This window comes from Microtus ochrogaster, chromosome 21 (assembly GCF_000317375.1).
Source record: "Microtus ochrogaster isolate Prairie Vole_2 chromosome 21, MicOch1.0, whole genome shotgun sequence".
Classification (NCBI taxonomy): domain Eukaryota; kingdom Metazoa; phylum Chordata; class Mammalia; order Rodentia; family Cricetidae; genus Microtus; species Microtus ochrogaster.
The window spans coordinates 5,692,024-5,710,262 of record NC_022022.1 but is presented as its reverse complement, the minus strand read 5'-3'; the positions used below and the strand labels follow the sequence as shown (position 1 = coordinate 5,710,262).

The 18,239-nt window shown below is 44.8% G+C and overlaps 1 protein-coding gene across 1 annotated transcript in view; it reads left to right on the top strand.

Annotated features, from left to right (window-relative positions):
• Chd1l (chromodomain helicase DNA binding protein 1 like) overlaps positions 1 to 18,239 on the top strand; it is a 52,428-nt gene that overhangs the window by 12,656 nt on the left and 21,533 nt on the right. Inside the window, exons 6-12 of the mRNA XM_026784169.1 lie at positions 2,338 to 2,419; positions 7,412 to 7,574; positions 10,295 to 10,450; positions 11,029 to 11,121; positions 12,598 to 12,694; positions 15,046 to 15,119; positions 16,198 to 16,308. Of these exons, the coding sequence (XP_026639970.1) occupies positions 2,338 to 2,419; positions 7,412 to 7,574; positions 10,295 to 10,450; positions 11,029 to 11,121; positions 12,598 to 12,694; positions 15,046 to 15,119; positions 16,198 to 16,308 (776 nt within the window). The remainder of the gene's footprint in view (positions 1 to 2,337; positions 2,420 to 7,411; positions 7,575 to 10,294; positions 10,451 to 11,028; positions 11,122 to 12,597; positions 12,695 to 15,045; positions 15,120 to 16,197; positions 16,309 to 18,239) is intronic.

Genomic DNA, 18,239 nt, shown 5'->3' with positions numbered 1-18,239 from the left:
CGCCTTGCAGACATGCATGCCCGCAGTCCAGTCTGATGGAGGATACCGCCTTGCAGGCATGCATGCCCGCAGTCCAGTCTGATGGAGGATACCGCAGTTGAGGTTCCTTCTTCCTGGATGAGTGAGTCGGCAACCAAGATTAGCTCTATAGCTAGTGTTAATAAATGGCAAAGCAGGCCTCCTAAGTCAGCATTGGTGCTAGCCAGCCTCTTTTTAGGTACTGGAATGTCACATTTCTAGGGAGAAATACTGCCTTTCTATCTGAGGTAATCGGTTCTAAGCATACTGGCAGGAGGATTTAAGAACCCAAATAACCAAGGAGTATTTATAATGCTGACTCGGTATGAGCCCCACGACATAGACGTATTCTTTCACGGTTAGCTAAGATTCTGTCTCCAATCGCTGTGTCGTCCTTACTGAGGATGGCAGGGGAATGTAATGTCTGTACTGAAGAGATGCATTGTGGATATTTCAGACTATGCATGCTAGCGGTATAAACAGCCCGGAATCTTTTGGATTACAGACTCACAAAGTCTCTTCGGGGGGCCTCTTAAGAGCATCCCTTGATGATGATTTGACCCAGTGTATTTAATTTGTCCACATTCACCTTCTTGTAGCCTTGTTTCGTTTAATAAGTATTTTTGGATATTTGCATGTATAAGCGTGTCTCCTTCAGGGAACCGGGCCACCTGTTTGTGGTAAGCTTCTCTCATGACTGCTGCCCCACTGTGGAGACCTCTGCATGTTATCAGTCTTACGTGCATCTGCTCCTGGTCGCCTGGATTCCTTGTCTCCCCCCATCTGCAGACCTCCGTGAACCTCTTCTGTTGACATGGCTCTTCTCGTCTTCTCTTTTTGTACCTTAGGAGAAGACTTCCTTTTCTTAAGTCAGCCTCTGCATAACGTCTTTCTCTGAGTTCAGAGGGATTTTCTTTCCACCCCATGGTTTCTTTGTCTGTCTGTCTGAGATAGAATCTTCTATATAGACCAAGACAGAAGATCTGAGTTCTATCCCAGAACCCACCTGGGAAAGAAAAGAATCAACTTTTGCCAGTCATCCTCTGACCACACACTGTGGCACACATGTCCCTATCCCATAAATATAAAAATATAAATATAATGTAATATCCTAGAATGATTACTAGTAAAACTAACAGTCTTAATATGTTCTACGTTTTACCTTATTTTTTTGTAATTTTCAAGAACATACAATATATTTTGTTTGTTTGTTTGTTTGTTTTGAGACAGTGTTTTGCATGTCGTCCTGGCTGGCCTTGCTGTGTAACTAAGGCTGCCCTCAAAGGTGGTACCCTTCTACCTCTGCCTCCCAAGTGCTATGATTTCAGTTGTGTTCCCTCACACCCAGCCATCATTTGTGTTACAGTGACCGTATATGCCTTTTTATATAGTCATGTTTTATTGCCTATTATTAGATATTTATTTTCAATTTTTGTTGTTTTTAAGTAATACATCCTAGAACATATTCACATATATCCTAGAACACACACACACACACACACACACGCTTACCATATTTGGGGAGGATTATAACAGGTTCTCAAAAGTACCTGTTAAAAATGTGCTTCTATAGCCAAAGTGTAAAATTGGTTTATGCTGATGACATAACATTTAGGAGACTGAGGCAGGAGGATTGCAAATTTGAGGCCTGCTTGAGTGGCATAATAAGGCATAGGCAGTATAGAAATATATGTATGTGTCTATCTGTATGTACTTTCATGACTGAAACTGGTCACTTGCTCTTGCTAGCTACTGTCCAACAGATCACATTCTGAGGTCACTGCGGACCTTGGTGTCACCAAGGGGGAGACACTGGGCCTGGGCCTATTCCGCACTTCTTACTTAAACCCACTTTTTTGTCCGCTGGGGCGCAGCTGTCTCGACTCGCGTTTCTGCTTTTGTGAGCCTGACCAGATCACCTAACCTTTCCAAGTCTTCATCTCCCTATTAGCCCAATCCTGTCTATCCATCGTGTTCTTTTGGACTAAACACACAGAGCTACCAGTTCAGTACCTGGCACATGGTTATAAATGTTTCTCCTTTCTCTCTGGCTTTGGCTCCTCCCTCCCTCCCTCCCTCCCTTCCTCCCTCCCTCCCTTCCTCTCTCCCATCTTTTATGTCTTGGGGGAAAGCCCCTTGTGTGCATCCATTCCCGCAGCTGTTGTCCGTGCACATGGCTGTGTCTCAGTGGGGAGGTGATTCGGGTGTGTTTCCAAGGCCAGGCCTGTGGTTAGTCTAACAGTAGCTGTGGCTTCATAACGAGGTGGTTGGGAGACGTGAATGAGTCACACGAAGCTGAAAGTGGATTTTCTCTTGCAGCTTCTCTTGGAGTGTTCTGGCTGTGGACGAAGCTCATAGATTGAAAAACCAGAGCTCCCTGCTGCACAGGACACTTTCAGAGGTAAATGTGCAGGGTAGCCTGGGCTTTCGTCTAACTGCCTGCTGTTGGAGATCATCTTTACAGAGTGGTTTTAGTTTTACAACAGAATTGAGCAGAAGGTACAGAGAGGCCCCTTGTCCCCACTATATCTTCCTCGTTGACCAGCACCCATCAGAGCAGTGAATTTGTCACAGGTGTTGGAACAGTGTCAACATTGTCGCTCAGAAGCTGTAGCTGACAGATTTACTTTTGATGCTGTAGACGCTGCTTGGTTGGGAGAAATACGTAATGACATCTGCCCACCACTGCGGTGTCACATGTAGTGATTTCACTGCCCTGACAATGCTCAGGAGCCCCTCTTACTCATCCCTCCCCCTAAAAATGTTAGCCAGGGCGGTGGTACACGCATGCAATCCTGGTACCCAGATGGCGGAGGAGGCTGCGCAGTCAGAGCCTTTTACAAGATACTTTAGGCCTGAAGAGCAGAGACTTAATTGAAACTTTTCTCTTTAGTGCGATTGCTGCAGGGCTACATGAACATTCATGGGGGGCCACCAGAAATTTCGTCTTATCCTTCGTAAGATAATGGTTGTTAAAATCTGGTTATCAAGTGCAACCCCACCCCAGTAAAGTGCATTGTACTTTTGGAAATGTTTTAGCTTCCTTTGGATTGTCTTGGACCTCTTTACGGAGATAACCTCACTATAGATCCATGTGGTAGCAGATAGATTGGGCATATCGTGCTTCTCCCCAGTTCACCTGTGCAGAGAACTTAATAGCTCACACGAAGACCAATTCCACACATCGAGTGTCTCCATCATCCTCTGTGGTCTTTGTCTCTTGTAAATATGATACGTTGTCCTCATCCTCTCTTGGCCTCTCCCACTGTTCTGAAAACATGAGAATGATTTTCTGGTTTTTTGTTTGTTTTGTTTTGGGTTGTTTTTTCCAAGATACGATAAGTGGACTGTCTTCCTCCTGGTTGAAAGGCTTCTTCATTCAAGAGACTGCACATCAGTTTTGTGGTGATTAAGTTTGGTCCCATTCCATAGTAAATCCCTTACATCTAGAGGGCATTTGAAAGGAGACCCTTGATCTGAGTTCTGTAGTTACTGGCCTGGAAGTTGTAGCTCTGGGAGGTGAAGGCAGATACATTCTCTGTAGATTCCTGCGCCCTCGTAGGGCAGCTCTGGGAGGTGAAGGCAGATACATTCTCTGTAGATTCCTGCGCCCTCGTAGGGCAGCTCTGGGAGGTGAAGGCAGATACATTCTCTGTAGATTCCTGCGCCCTCGTAGGGCATCCTCTTGCTTTTTGGTGCCATCACCTTCTCTTCGGAACCCTCACTGGTATCTCCTTCCCAGAAGGTGTGTATTTTACTCCACTGGTGCTACTTTAGGGCAATACCACAGGCTGGGTCATACTGAACAGATATTTGTTAACCTCAGCTCTGAAGGCTGGAAACCAGGTCAAGGTTGTAGGGACTGTGTGGTGGCAGAAGGGCAAGAGAAAGAAGAGAAAGCTCGCTCATTGAGTCTTTTAAAAGGCTCAAAAGTGGCCTCATTACCTCTTGGAGGGACACCTCCTGATACTTGGCATGTTGGCAACACCGTGCTTTGGAGGGAGCACATTCAAGCCATAGCAGTGGTCATATCTAGGTATCTCTCCTTGTAAGAGAGTTCTTAATAAATATGCAAATTAGCCGGGCGGTGGTGGCGCACGCCTTTAATCCCAGCACTTGGGAGGCAGAGGCAGGCGGATCTCTGTGAGTTCGAGACCAGCCTGGTCTACAGAACTAGTTCTAGGACAGGCTCCAAAGCCACAGAGAAACCCTGTCTCGAAAAACCAAAAAAAAAAAAAAAAAATGCAAATTACTGATGTACATTGAGAGGAGAAACAGATACTGTAAAGGGACCCTAGGCTTGTAGGTTTGAAACAGGGAGCCTCAGTTTTATAACCATCTTCAGAGCCTGCACATACTTTTCATCAGGAAACCCAGGCTCAGAGGATGGAGTGAGGAGACTTCTCTGGACAGGTGAGCATTCCTTTCTAGGCGAGGTTTGAAGTACAGATCGTTAACATTTATTTAGGTGGGCGGTGGTAGCGCAGGTCTTTAATCCTGGCACCTGGGAGGCAGAAGCAGGTGGATTTCTGTGCATTTGAGACTAGCCTGGTCTACAGAGTGAGTTCCAGGACAGTGAGACCTGCCTCTCCTCCCCAGCCCCAAAAGAAAGCAAAAAGTCCAACAATCAAACAAAACCATTTATTTTTGGACTGCACAGTGAGAAGGGGGATTCTTTCTGTTTTTCCCCTTAATATTGTTTATGAAAGTTGAAAGTGACCTAAATATGAAAATGGAGAGTCGGTGCTGGGATTTATGTTTCATACCCACAGTGCATTTACAACCAAAGCTGCCATAAAAAGTTATGTGGAAGAATGTTTAATATTTAATAAGGAATATGCTTATACAATATTTTATACACAGAACTTATAAAGTACTATAAAGACAGATTGTCTCTTATTTTTTTTCAACTCTTAAGTTTTGATGCCAAACTTTGAATCAGAAACTCAACTCATGTCCTAGGAAAACTAAATATTGTGACTAGTAGTCACCTTTGTAGCCTTCTGTTCTTTGACCACTTCGGCTCTTTGCTGAAATACGCTTGAAAGATTCTGGTTACTGAACTAAAAGGACTCAGTCCATGTAGTTGAAACACTTCAGAAATGTTGAGTGGGTTTCGTTCCCTGCACCCGGCCACTCGGCCGCCTGGCTCCCGCATGGCTAGCTTATGCCCCGAAATAATTACATGGAAACTGTATTCTTTTAAACATTGCCTGGCCCATTAGTTCCAGCCTCTTATTGGCTAGCTCTTACATATTGATCTAACCCATTTCTAATATTCTGTGTAGCCCCACAAGGTGGCTTACCAGGGAAGATCTTAACCTGCATCTGTGTCTGGTGGAAGAATCATGGCGACTGCCTGACTCAGCTTCTTTCTCCCAGCATTCTGTTCTGTTTACTCCACCCACCTAAGGGTTGGCCTATCAAATGGGCCAAGGCAGTTTCTTTATTAGTTAACCAATGAAAGCAACAGATTAGAAAGAAATCACTCCTACATCACAGAAGCATTGTCCAGCAGACAGAGCAGGCACAAATGGGTAGATAATGAATGAGCATTTCAGGAGGAGCAAAAGGAGATGGCTGGAACTGTTGCAATCAGTTTCATCGGTTGTATCACATTGCCCTTTCATCCTGCAAAAGCAGTGTGTTGTCTGATGATCCCTCCCCAGCCAAAAGATAAGCAAAGACATTGCACCACTCCTGCATTAGTGCTCCAGTATGTCCTCTCTGTGTGTGTAATGCTCACTGTATTTTTTTATTTAAAATAACATACATATGTGGTATATGGCTCTCCTATTAAATTAATTTTGATGGTTATTGTTATGTCAGTTCAGAGGTCGATCATCCTTGATCTAATTTTTTAAAAAGATTTTTAAATTTTTTTATTTATTATGTATACAGTATTCTGTCTGTGTGTATGCCTGCAGGCCAGAAGAGGGCACCAGACCTCATTACAGATGGTTGTGAGCCACCATGTGGTTGTTGGGAATTGAACTCAGGACCTTTGGAAGAGCAGGTAGTGCTCTTAACTGCTGAGCCATCTTTCCAGCCCCTCCTTGATCTAATTAATATCTCTTTCTTAAGTCAGGGTTTCTTTATGTATTGCAGGCTATCCTAGAACTTGCTCAATAGACTAGGCTATCCTCAAACTCAGAAATATGACTGCCCCTTTCTCCTGAGTGCTGTGATTAAAGGCATGTTCCACCATCCAGATCTAATATTTCTTGATAATGTTGTTCTTTTTTTTTTTTTTTGAGCAAAGCAAAAAGATTAAGAAAAATGAAAAAGAACTCCCAAGAGTACGAGGTGTCTCAAGGGAGGAGTAATCTGTTGTTACTGTTCTCCTTAACTTTTAAATTTCATTACTAATTACTAGTATGTAATCACTGATAAAGGAAATTCCTTATTTGTAACATGAAAGGCTGGCTTGGCTTGTTGGGGTTTCTGTCCTGCCCAGTACTCCACAGCTGGCAAGCCGCAAAGAAAATCACACAGAGATCTCCATAAGTTATAAAACTGACTGGCCCATTAGCTCAGGTTACTTATTAGCTTATGTAGCTTATATTAATCCATTATTCTTATCTATGTTAGCCATGTGGCTCAGTACCTTTCACAGCGGGGCAGATCACATGTTGCTTCTTCAGAGTCTGGGCAGGAATGGAAGGAATGGGCTTCCCCCTCTCCAGCATTTTCCTGTTCTCATTGCCCCACCTCTACTTCCTGTATGGTTGACCTGCCTATACTTCCTGCCTGGCCAGTCAGTGTTTTATTAAAATACATGATTGACAGAATACAGACAATTCTCCCGCACCACTTGTTTTTGGATTTCTCATTTGTTTCTGAAAGTTTAAAGAAGTCTCTTCTGTTTGGAGCTGTCATGTGGCACAGAGTCCAGAAGCATCCAGAAGTCTTGGTATGCCATCAGGTTTTGCAAAAGGCACTGTTTTGGTATTGATCTTGTTCTTTTCCTGTAGTGGAGCGTTAACATTTTCCTTCCTCAGCTCCATGTGCGGAGGGGCCTGGTGTGTTAGCTTTTTGCTTCCTCAGCTCCATGTGCACATACGTCCCTGTCTCAGTTGCTTTGGTAGCTTCCCCACGTGAGGTGCATCCTGTAATTTAACTTTCCAAGGTTGAATAGCGGGAACGGATTGACCGCTCTGTAACACTTGCTCGGGAAGTGATGTGACCTTCATCCTTACAGCACTGTCTTCTTGGAGGACCCTTTTCTGCTCCTTACAGCTGAACCCAGAGTCGTTTCCTTCATCAAATAAAACACACAGCCTGCACCCGAGCCGCCCGGTGTTCTGTGCTGTGGCCATGCTGCTCTTTGTTGGGCAACCCAGCCTTTCCTCCCGCGGTGGCAGACTTCTGATCTTGTTGGTCTGTGTTTAAGTTCTCAGTGGTCTTCTGCCTCCTGCTCACCGGAACGCCCATCCAGAACAGCCTCCAGGAGCTCTACTCCCTCCTCAGTGTCGTGGAGCCTGATCTCTTCTGCAGGGAGCAGGTGGAAGACTTTGTCCAGCAGTACCAGGACATTGAGAGAGAGTCCAAATCAGGCAGGTTCCTCTCTTCCTGATCATCCCCCGGAGGGCGTGACACAGAAACTGCCTTCGTGTCTAACAGATATAGATAGAGGAGATGACCAGAAGACCAGGGAGCTAAGGAGCCAGAAGCCAAAGGGCCAGTGCTAGGTGCCTCATTGGCTTTGCTTGTCTGCCTGTGCTCTGCTGTCTGGACCCATAGTTTATTCTGGAAGAGGTAGGAGGGTGCTTCTTACTACAGGCCCTGCTGTCAGTGTTCTGCGGCACGGGTGCCTCTTTTAAATCGTGCACCAAAGCCAAGAGTTTAACAGATGGGATGGAGACGTGTGTGTGTGTGTGTGTGTGTGTGTGTGTGTGTGTGTGTGTGTGTGTGTGTGGCGGGCGGGGAGGGCTTCATCATCCTTTATGGAGGTGGCAGCTTTCTCTTGTACCTTTGCCCCTCTGTCTCACAGAATTATCTGAATATCTGGATATTTCTGATATTACCCCAGGATGCTTATACAGTGTTTTTATTTTATATGTATTGGGTAAGAATGAGTTGGAAGAGGTTTCCCAGTAGAACACCCTAGGCTAAAGATTTCTCCCACAGAACTCCCATGGTTAGAGTTGCTAGGTAAGTTTCAGATATCCAGTCAAGTATTACATTAACATACTTATGACAATATTGTTCGTTGTTACGTGAAATTCCAGTTCAGCTGGCTACTTGTTTTGCGTGTTTTATTTTCTGTGTCTGGCAGTCTTAACATGGAGTGTAATTCTGATTTAGGATGGTTTTAGAAGTTCCTTATACCTGGTGAGGGAACAAGCGATTTGATGTCAAAAGAGCCAAATCTGAATGCTGACAGCCTTGGTGGTCAGCTCTGTGGCTTGTGTCCGAGGCTTGGCTCGTGTGCTGCACCTGACTCTGCTATTGCAATGGGCAGTTACACCTTTCTAAGCCGCATTGCTGAGCAATAAGAATAAATGCAAAATCACCCCGGGACTAGGAGAGCCTCCGAGAAACAGGACTGTTAGTAAGAAGAGAGTTTGTTAAGTGTCCCTGGTTCCTGTGACAGGTGGAGAGGGAAGGACAGACAGCGTCCCACTTGTGCCGTGACTTGGCTGTTTTATGTTGTAGAGAAATGCACATTCAGAGAAAATGTGTGTGAACTTTGACCTGCTCTTGACACCTAGCGTTTGCACAGAGTTATGAGGTGCAGTGCAGTGTTTCGAATTGAGTCTTAATTGCATTGGGTAGTGATCAGCTCAGGTAGTTGGCATATTGTCAGTTGAACTTTTATCATTTCTTGACGATGAATGCTTTCAAATGCTTTTTCTCTACCAGAGCACATTACAAATGTGCACGAAGTTGTCAAAGAAGAAAATCAGTAAGGGCTTATTTTGAGCTATACAGCACAGTATTATTATTAAATATATATGTATATGTAAGAGATCAGTATTGGTAGTTGTTAGGGAAATGTGAATCAAAGCCACAGTGAGGACTGGAAGTTGGACTCTGGGTAAAATCACTCACTGCTCTTTCAGAGGATCTGGGTTGGGTTCCCAGTACCCACATGGCAGCTCGCAACATCTATAGCTCCCGTTCCAGGGAAACCTGCTGCCTTCATCCAACCTCTGTACGTATTTCACACATGGTGTTGTTATAGACACGCCAGCAAAACACTAATACTAATACACATAATAGTAAATAAATGCATGTAAAAATATAAAAAAGACAATGAGGTACTATTCACCCCAGTGGGATGGCTGTTATTTAAAAGACCCCTCCCCCAAAACCCCTACAAATGCCAGCAAGGATGCGGAGAAAGGGAACCCCATTGATGATGGGGTGAATATAAACTAGGGTAAACAATACAGTACCAAGGTACCTCAGAAACCTAAAAATGCAACTGCCATTCAGTATAGCAGTCCAAATTGGGTCCAAAGGAAACTAAACCATACCCATGTCGCTCTCTTCATAGTAGCCAAGGCAGAACTAACTGTCCACCATAGGTGACTAGATAAAGATCACAAGGCACAGAGCTGTAGGATACTGCCTAGCGGTTAAAGCCTGTCAAGGTTCTCTTTCCCTGGGGGAGTTGATGTAAGATTGCCTCTTGTCCAGCTGGGCGGCATCAGCACTCACAGGTTTCCAGGCAGCCATGAGAGTGAGACTTGACAGTGCCCTGTGCTGACAGACCTGCTTGACTAGAGCGGCCAGTGAATGATAAGAATTAGTCGGCTTTTGAGTGATGTCGTTTATGTTTACTCTCTCTCTGTGTATGTGCTATAGCACAGGTGTGGAGGTCAGAGGACAACTTGTGGGAGTCGGTTCTCTCCTCCTACCGTGTGGGTCTAGGGATCAAGCTCTCTCACCACACGTGACAGCAAACACCTTTGCCCATTGACTGGCTCGCTGGCTCTCGGCACTGTATTTATTTATTTATTTATTTATTTATTTATTTATTTATTTATTTATTTATTTTAGTAAGTTGGGTTTATTTTGTCCCACTGAAGACTAGTGAAGTGTTCAGAGCATTTTTAAGGTAGACTAGGATAAACTACAATGTTTGGTAGATTAAGTATATTAAACATACCTTTCAACTAACAGTATTTTCAACTTGGGATGAATTAGCAGGGACCTAAGCCCTGCTGTGCGTCCAGGAGTGTCTGAAATATGAAAGATCAGTGTCCCGACTCAGAATTCAGATTGCTGAATACCTCGATTACAAACTCCAGTTTTTCTTCTTATGCAGCAAGTGAGCTACACAGACTCTTGCAGCCATTTCTCCTAAGACGAGTGAAAGCCCAGGTAGCCACGGAGCTTCCGAAGAAGACAGAGGTGGTGATATACCACGGCATGTCAGCGCTACAGAAGAAGTACTACAAGGCCATCTTGATGAAAGACCTAGGTATGGGGATGCGTCTGTTCAGAAGCCGAATGAATATGGTTTTCATGTAGGAAGTGTGCAATAATCAGGCGCTCTCCCCCTCTACAGCAAGGAGGGAGTGGAGATGCTGGGTGATTCTCAGGTCTGCCGCACTGAGTGTGGCAGTGTCTCAGACTCGTCTCCTCTGGCCCCATCCCCCTTGCTGCCTTGAAGCAAGCACTTCTAAGTGCCCTAGTCCTGCCCTCTATCTTTCCAGCCCATTGGAGACTTAACGAGCTGCAAAATGCTGTTGGCTCAGATTCACTGAGAAGGGAGAGACAACAGCATGATCTCTTGATTTCCATTTTATAGTTGTCCCTTGCCTCTGTATCAGTTACAGTGGGAAGATCAGATGTCTGAAAAAAGGATACTCAAGTTCACTACATCCAACTTATGGTTTATTGTTCCTTCTTAAAAGAAAGAGATGGCTAAGCAGTTTCACACAGGTGTCCAGTTTAGTCTGAGCAGTTACACAGGGTTTGAGGTCCCGTGTGAGGCTCTGGACTTGGGAGGGTGGGTTGCTCTGTAATCCATCTTTCTTGTGGTCTTTACGATTTCAGATGCATTTGAGAGTGAGATGGCAAAGAAAGTCAAGCTGCAGAACATCCTCACACAGCTTCGGAAGTGCGTGGACCACCCGTATCTGTTTGATGGTGAGAGTTGCGGGGCTCTGCCCTGCCACGTTACCGCTTTGCGTACGGTCTGTGGCCCAAACCATGGTGAGGCATGCCCTCCACCCTTGTTCAATCCACTCAGACCATGTTTTTCTTTTCCTTTTCAACTCCAAGTTCCAGTCATAGATCCTGCGTTGTGTTTGCCCCATCTCTTTGTTCTCCCGGAAGGTGGACATGTTCTTAAGGTTTTTTTCACTGACTCATTTATCTCAATGCATTGACGGTTTTGGAGACTCGAAACCAGTGGCTCTACAGATCGCCATCATGGTTTATCTGAGTGTTTCCTCAAAGTTCATGTCTCCTTGTCTTGAGCCCACTCAGTCAGCCCTTCTTCACCACATTATGGGTGTCCCGGACATCTCTGTGCTGGCGGTTGTCTAGTGTCATGGTCCAGTCAGTCCCTCAGAGACTGTGGCAAGGGTGTCATTGCTTTCTGAAACACTCTTGGTCTCCATGGAGCACTTCATCTTGCCTGCCTGCCTCAGCTGTCCCCCTGCACTGCCTGTGTCCTACTGACGTCCGTGTTTCTCACCACATCTGTCCCCTGCACTGCCTATGTCCTACTGATGTCCGTGTTTCTAAGTGCCACCTTAGGCCTCCACCTGTAGATTAGATTCTAATTTTCATTTAAGCTGGGACCTTTGTTTAAATTTTTTTCTTTCTTTCCTTTTCTTCCTTCTTTTTTCTCTCTTCAATTTTTCCTCCCCCTCTCTGTTTTGAAGTAGGTCTCACTGTGTAGTTTAGCTTGGCCTGAAGCTTATTCTAAGTCCTGACTAGCCTCAAACTTGTGAATATACAGTCCGCTTGACTCTGCATTAGAAGTGCTGTATTAAAGGCCTGAGCCAGCACACCCACCAAAGCTGGTAATTTAAAAATATGCTTTTATTGGAAGCCCAGGGACAATCCTAGGACTTCTGGGCACATAGTCCCTATTGTAGGAAGGCCTAGTGTAGAGATTTGTTGCAGTCAGGTAGGGTTCCTAATGCTGCCGCTGTTTAAACAATTCACAGACTCTTAATCCAATGCACATTTGGCTTTTGTTTGTTGTAATGGATGGGAACTTGTAGATTTTAAAAGCAGCTCTCAGTTAATGTAATTCTGACCGCTGCCCCATACCTCGGAATGTATATGCCATCTCTGAACTGTTTTTGGTTCACTTCTCTAGAGAGCCTGGACTCTAGTTTAGGTTTCTTGCCTATAACATCAAAGTTGGTTTGCACCGTAGATAAGCTTTTTTTTTCCTTTGAGCTATGTTCGCCTTTGTGATTGGTGTGAAGAAGTACTGAGGTTATCATACAAACAGATAATCATAAAATTCCTCAGCCACAGTTGAGCCTCTGCACACCCAGTGTAGGGAGTATGGGGTGCTTTGCCAGCGGCCGACAATCAGCGTTTCTCCTCGGGGAATCTGCTCCAGTGTTGCACGTTAGTGGAAGTGGGTTCTTTCTTCCCTAGGTGTGGAACCAGAGCCCTTCGAAGTTGGAGAGCACCTGATTGAGGCCAGTGGGAAGCTTCATCTGCTGGACAGACTGCTGGCATTTCTTTACTCCGGGTAGGCAGTGGGTTCACACCACTCTGAGCCAGTAACCATTGAAACCCAAGTGCTGAAGAACTGCCAGATTTCTCGAGAAGGACCCAAGTTTTCTTTCTTAATCAACCTCGATTAAGGTTCCACCTTCCATGGAAGGATGCTCCTGGCTCCTGCTATCCCATCCCCCACTTACCCGCCATGGTCATCCTTTTGTTTGGATTCCTATAGCTGTCAGTGTCCTCCTGATGTGCTGTCTGACTCATCAATGTTTGGTCACCTTATCACTCCAGCCTTGTCTGTTTCACCAGAACAGAGATGGCGCTGATCTTTCCCTCCACAATTGCCCCTTGGCAGCCCGTGTTGAATCAGTATCTATCATAGGGGCTCAGTTAATATTCCTTCTTGTTAACCTGTGGGTCTTGGTCTAACCTCAAGCGGATCTAAGGGGACATTTTTCCAAAGACTCTGAATTAGGCAACAAAAGATCTTGTGTAGTAGTGTTTGGCTGATTCCTCCATAAAAAAGGGGGAATCTAGACAAACCCCAGATTCTTGAGGATTTCAGTTCATCCCTTTCAGACCCATCCCAGATATGGCCTGAGATTTAGCAAAATTGCCCACTAGGAATATGCAGGATTAATAATTACATGTTAAATGATTATATGCCGTGCGGTATCTTATTGGTTAGAGTCAATAAAGTATATCTATTTGTTGTACCCAAGGAATTTCTGAATTCTTTATGCCTGATTTTTTTCTTTTCATGGACCCAGAAAGGTTATATGTCCAAGGTCACTACATGGCAGAGGTGAGATTAGAACCCCCCTTCCCTCACACACACATGCACGCATTTGGGGCTGAGTCTTCCAGGAGCTCTCTTTAACTGTTGCTCTGAAGCACACAGAGACCAGGTTAATTCTCTCGGCGAGAATTCTGTTTTGATGGCATTGTGCTTTATTCATGATGTTTTAAAGTCGTGCCCAGTTAAAAGGCTTGACTTCGTTCATTCCTTGTCATTGTTCTATTCGTTATTGTTGTTTTGAGATGGTAGCTCACTGTGTAGCTCTAGGTGGCCTGGAACTGTCAAGTGCACACCGTGTAGACCCTGTTGGCCTTGAACTTGAAATGGTGCTGCTGCCTCTGTCTGCCAAATGCTGGGGTTTCAGAAGGGGGTATAATTTTGATTTTATTTTTTATTCATGTGGGGTGTGTATGAGACACACACACACATTCGGAAGTACATTTATACATACATACATACATACATACATACATACATACATACATACATACATACTGAGGCCAGAGGATAACTTCATGTGGTATCAGAAACACTGTCCACATCCTTTGAGACAAGGGCTGTCACTGGTCTGTAGCTCGCTCACCAGTTAGGCGAGACTAGCTGCGCAGCAAGCCTAGGGATGCTCCTGTCCCTGCCTCCTAGAGCTGAGATGCTGCGCATGCCACCACACCCAACATTTTTTAATGTGGGTTTGAGATCAAGCTCAGGCCTTCATCCTTGTGAGGCAAGCAAGCACTAAACTGACTGAGACACACACGCCCCAACCCCCGGCCCTTCACTTCATGAATGTCAGTGTCAATATACCATGTATGGGCAGTACCCACAGAGGCCAGAAGAGGGCATTGGATGCCCAGAATTGGAGTTACTGCTAGTTATGAGCTGCCAGTTAGGTTCTTGGAATGGAACCCAGTACTCTGAACTGCCCAGCCATTTCTCCACCCCTCGCTTCATTTGTAATCTGTTATCTTATGTTGTCCCTTTTCTTCTTTCATCATGCATCTTGGGAAGTGAAATGCCATTCGTCCCTTTCTAAAGTAATGCGTTTCTGAATTTTCAACCAAAGTAGCTGTAAATAATAGTAACTTTCTCCCCAAGTAAGATTAGGGATAAGCAGCTGACTGTGGCCATCAAGGTCTTGAGGTGTGTGTGTGTGTGTGTGTGTGTGTGTGTGTGTGTGTGTGTGTGTGTGTGTTTGAATTTTGCATTTTACTCTTTATACGTGTGTGTTTATCTTGCTTTTGGCACGAATGCTTGTACTTGACTGCATTGACTTTCAGTGTGTGCTCTGGCCTTTCTGGAGCTTCCGTAGCCTGTGTGATTGACAAACACCCCTGGGATTTCTCCACTGTAGTTTAAGAACTGCCGCTTTGATAGGGACAGTGCCAGGTTTACTTGCATTCTTTACATAAAATACTTACGAGTTTCTGAGGAAGTCTTTAAATTATATTTCTACTTTAGTATTTCATTTATTTATAAACTTGGATTCTTTTTTTTTTTTCAAAAGAATTTTGCTTGAGGGAAATAAACCTTCAATTTTTCCAGAATTGTCACTCTCTCCTTTCTTTCCTTACCAGGGGCCATCGGGTTTTACTTTTTTCCCAAATGACCCACATGCTGGATATTCTGCAAGACTACATGGATTATAGAGGTGACTCCCCTTGTGCACCACATCTCCTGAATCATCTGTAGCTATGCCAGTCACGTATGTAACATATGTGACAGTCATATGAGGTGTGGCGATTACAGAGGAAAAGTTCGCCCCAACATGATTCAGAGTCAAAGGAAGACGAGCCATGGAGAGTGGAGTGAAAACTGGCAGCGTGGAGAGATGTATGAGCAGACACAAGCAGCCACATTCCCGCTGGCTATGAGATTTCTGATTATGGCACTGGGGCAAATGCCATGGAAACATTATCTGTATAACAGACATATTTCAGTGACAACTTTCCAGTCATGAAACATTTGCCTCAGCAGCCGACCCCTTGCTCAGACTCGCTGGACAGATGAGAGAGTAGAAAACCCACAATCAAATGGCAGAGAGGCTGGGCTGGTCGTTTCCATTAACAATAAGGAGTGGGGTTATTATATGAGCACTTTGCTTAATATTGCCATACAGTGCATGTGAGATATTGGAAAAACCTGTGTCTTTGGTTGCTCTCAAGGCCCCTGGAGACGTGCTAGCTCCAGACCTTGTGGTTTAAGTTAGTCCAGACTGGGCCTCAGAGCTATACTTAATGCTCCTCAAATGCTGTGGGAAACCTAGGCCAGGGCTCCCTTGCAGGGCTCTTGGAGCACAAGAAGAGCTCAAGTTGAGAGCTCTCTTTGGGTCTGGAGCATGATGACAGGCGGGAGACCCTTCAGCTCCAGGGAAAGGCAAACATCGGACCACCAGACACCCTCCTCACCAGCTTCTGTACTTTGCTTGCTTCTCATTGAATGCAGTTTGCCATGGAGCCGGCTTTCAGGATTGCTCGGGAATGGTTCAGAACTATGTACTAAACACCACTTCAGCTGCAATTAAGAGTAAAAATGTGTTAATGCCTTCTTTTATAATATGATAGCATTGCCCCCCTATAAATTTAGACTTTTCCCCCATGGAAATTATTAGAAGTGGGGATTCTCCCTGTGTATGAAAAGGGTAAGGCTGATGTCTGCTTTTGGACTAATTTTCCCCCCCAGAATCCTTGAAAAAGAATTAAGGTTGTCCATTTTCTCCTCTCTTCAAGGCTACAGCTATGAGCGTGTGGATGGCTCTGTGAGAGGAGAAGAGAGGCACCTGGCCATTAAGAACTTTGGAAAACTGCCCATTTTTGTTTTTCTGCTGAGCACCCGGGCAGGTAGGCCGCATGGGTTCTGATGAAAGCAGGCAACGATCCTGGAGAACGTTTACACCCCGACCATTAGTGCGTTTCCCTAATTCTCTAAAAGACAAGGTTATCAGCAAGGAGTTAAAAGGAGGAGATTGAGGCCATCGCCAGGGTTGGTTAAGAGGCTGGACTTCTGAAAGCGTGGTGACCGTTTTATGGCTCCTACCTAAGCTACCTCTCATCAAGGAACTTCAGCTGAAGTCTTGAGTTCTTAGAAACGATCCTAACCTGCTTTGGCTCCTGGCCTGCAATGTCCGGAGAGAGTTCCATAGGAAGTTTTATTTATACTTAGGGAGTGCAGCTCTTCCCCCAACTGTGATTTGGGGAATGAGATAGTTTCTCTGCTAGTTACCTTCCTCCAGAATACTTCTCTAACCCAGAACACGCTTAGTGAGTATTTAATTGCTTTAAAATGTGATTATAGTAAAATTGCCAGCTACTTAGAGTTTGACAATGTCTATATATAACTTCAGTCATAAATATTATCTCACATTTGGGATATGTTTTTAAGAGGGTGATTTGTTTTATGCATTATTAAACAATTTGACATTAGCTTCTGGAAACATTTCTTTCTTTCTTTTTTTTTAGATTCTGGATCATCCTTAAATCACTTTTTAACCCATTGGCTAGTCTTATTAATTTATTTCTTTAAGAAAACTTTAAATTTATGTGCATATGCCTGTTTTGTTTCTATTCGTAACAAACATGCAGGTGTCCTTGGAGGCAAGAAGAGGGTATCTAATCTCCTGGATAGAGTTGTAGGCCATTGTGAACCACCAGATAGGGGTTTTGGGAACCAAATCCATGTTCTCATGCTTTTACTCACCTCTCCAGTTCCTCATTATCTTATTTCTTATAAATTGAAATCCTCCTGAAGCAGACAGGGTGAATACAGAGATGTGTGTTCCCCTATTAAAGAGAGATCAGCATCTCCATGGAAAGGGTTCTGTCTTATTAGGAAGCATTCACCGAGTGATTAGTGTGATAAGGGTGAATAAAAGAAGCTCTAGATGTAATCCTAGGTAAGGGGATTATTCTGTCAGCGTCTGCCTTATCTGTCTAATAAAGATAATAATGCATGATGTAATCAGCCTCTCAGCCCTTCGCTCATGTCATCCTCTGTCTCCTGTAGTCTTAGACAAAGCGTAGGGTTAGGTCAGGTAGCCTCGGAAGAACAGCCAGTTCTATCTCTGATACTTTAAAGATTTCATCATTTCCCGACTCAGAGGACAGTCTTTTGTTTGAAATGTCTAACATTAAGAAGGACGAGCCGTCCGCATTTTAATTAATTTCCCTGGAGGACCCAGGGCAGATCCTGGAGGAGCAGAAGCACTGGGCACTGCCTTTTCCAGAAGCGTGCTGTCGTGGCTCGTTGGCCGCTGTGTGTGCCTCGGGTCTGCAGCACTTTGATTTGTTCAGCAGTTCGCCCTGTGTCCAAAAGTTTCTGTGAATGAATCGTATCGCCACCAGGGGGCAATGATAGCTCATAAATATGTCTCAAGCAGTTATGAGTAGAGCTTATTAAAAAGATACCACTCATGGGCTTGAGTGTAGCTCACACATGTGCCTGTGTAGCATGTACAAGGTCCTGGGCCCCTTCCCTGGTCCTGCAAAGAAAGTGGGATCACCCTTTGGACAGAGCTGCCTTTCAGCATCGTGTGACTCCTAACCACCAGGCCACAAGGGTAGGGTTGGGGTGGGGTGGGGGGGATGCTGCAAATTTTTGAAGTGAAACAGGCACCTGCAGGTGTTAGAGTGTAGTGAACGAACAGGCGCTGGAGCTGGTGTGGTGGAACAGCCTGCCGTACTGGCTGTCAGCAAGAGTAGTGTAGTGAACTAACAGGCGCTGGAGCTGGTGTGGTGGAACAGCCTGCCGTACTGGCTGTCAGCAAGAGTAGTGT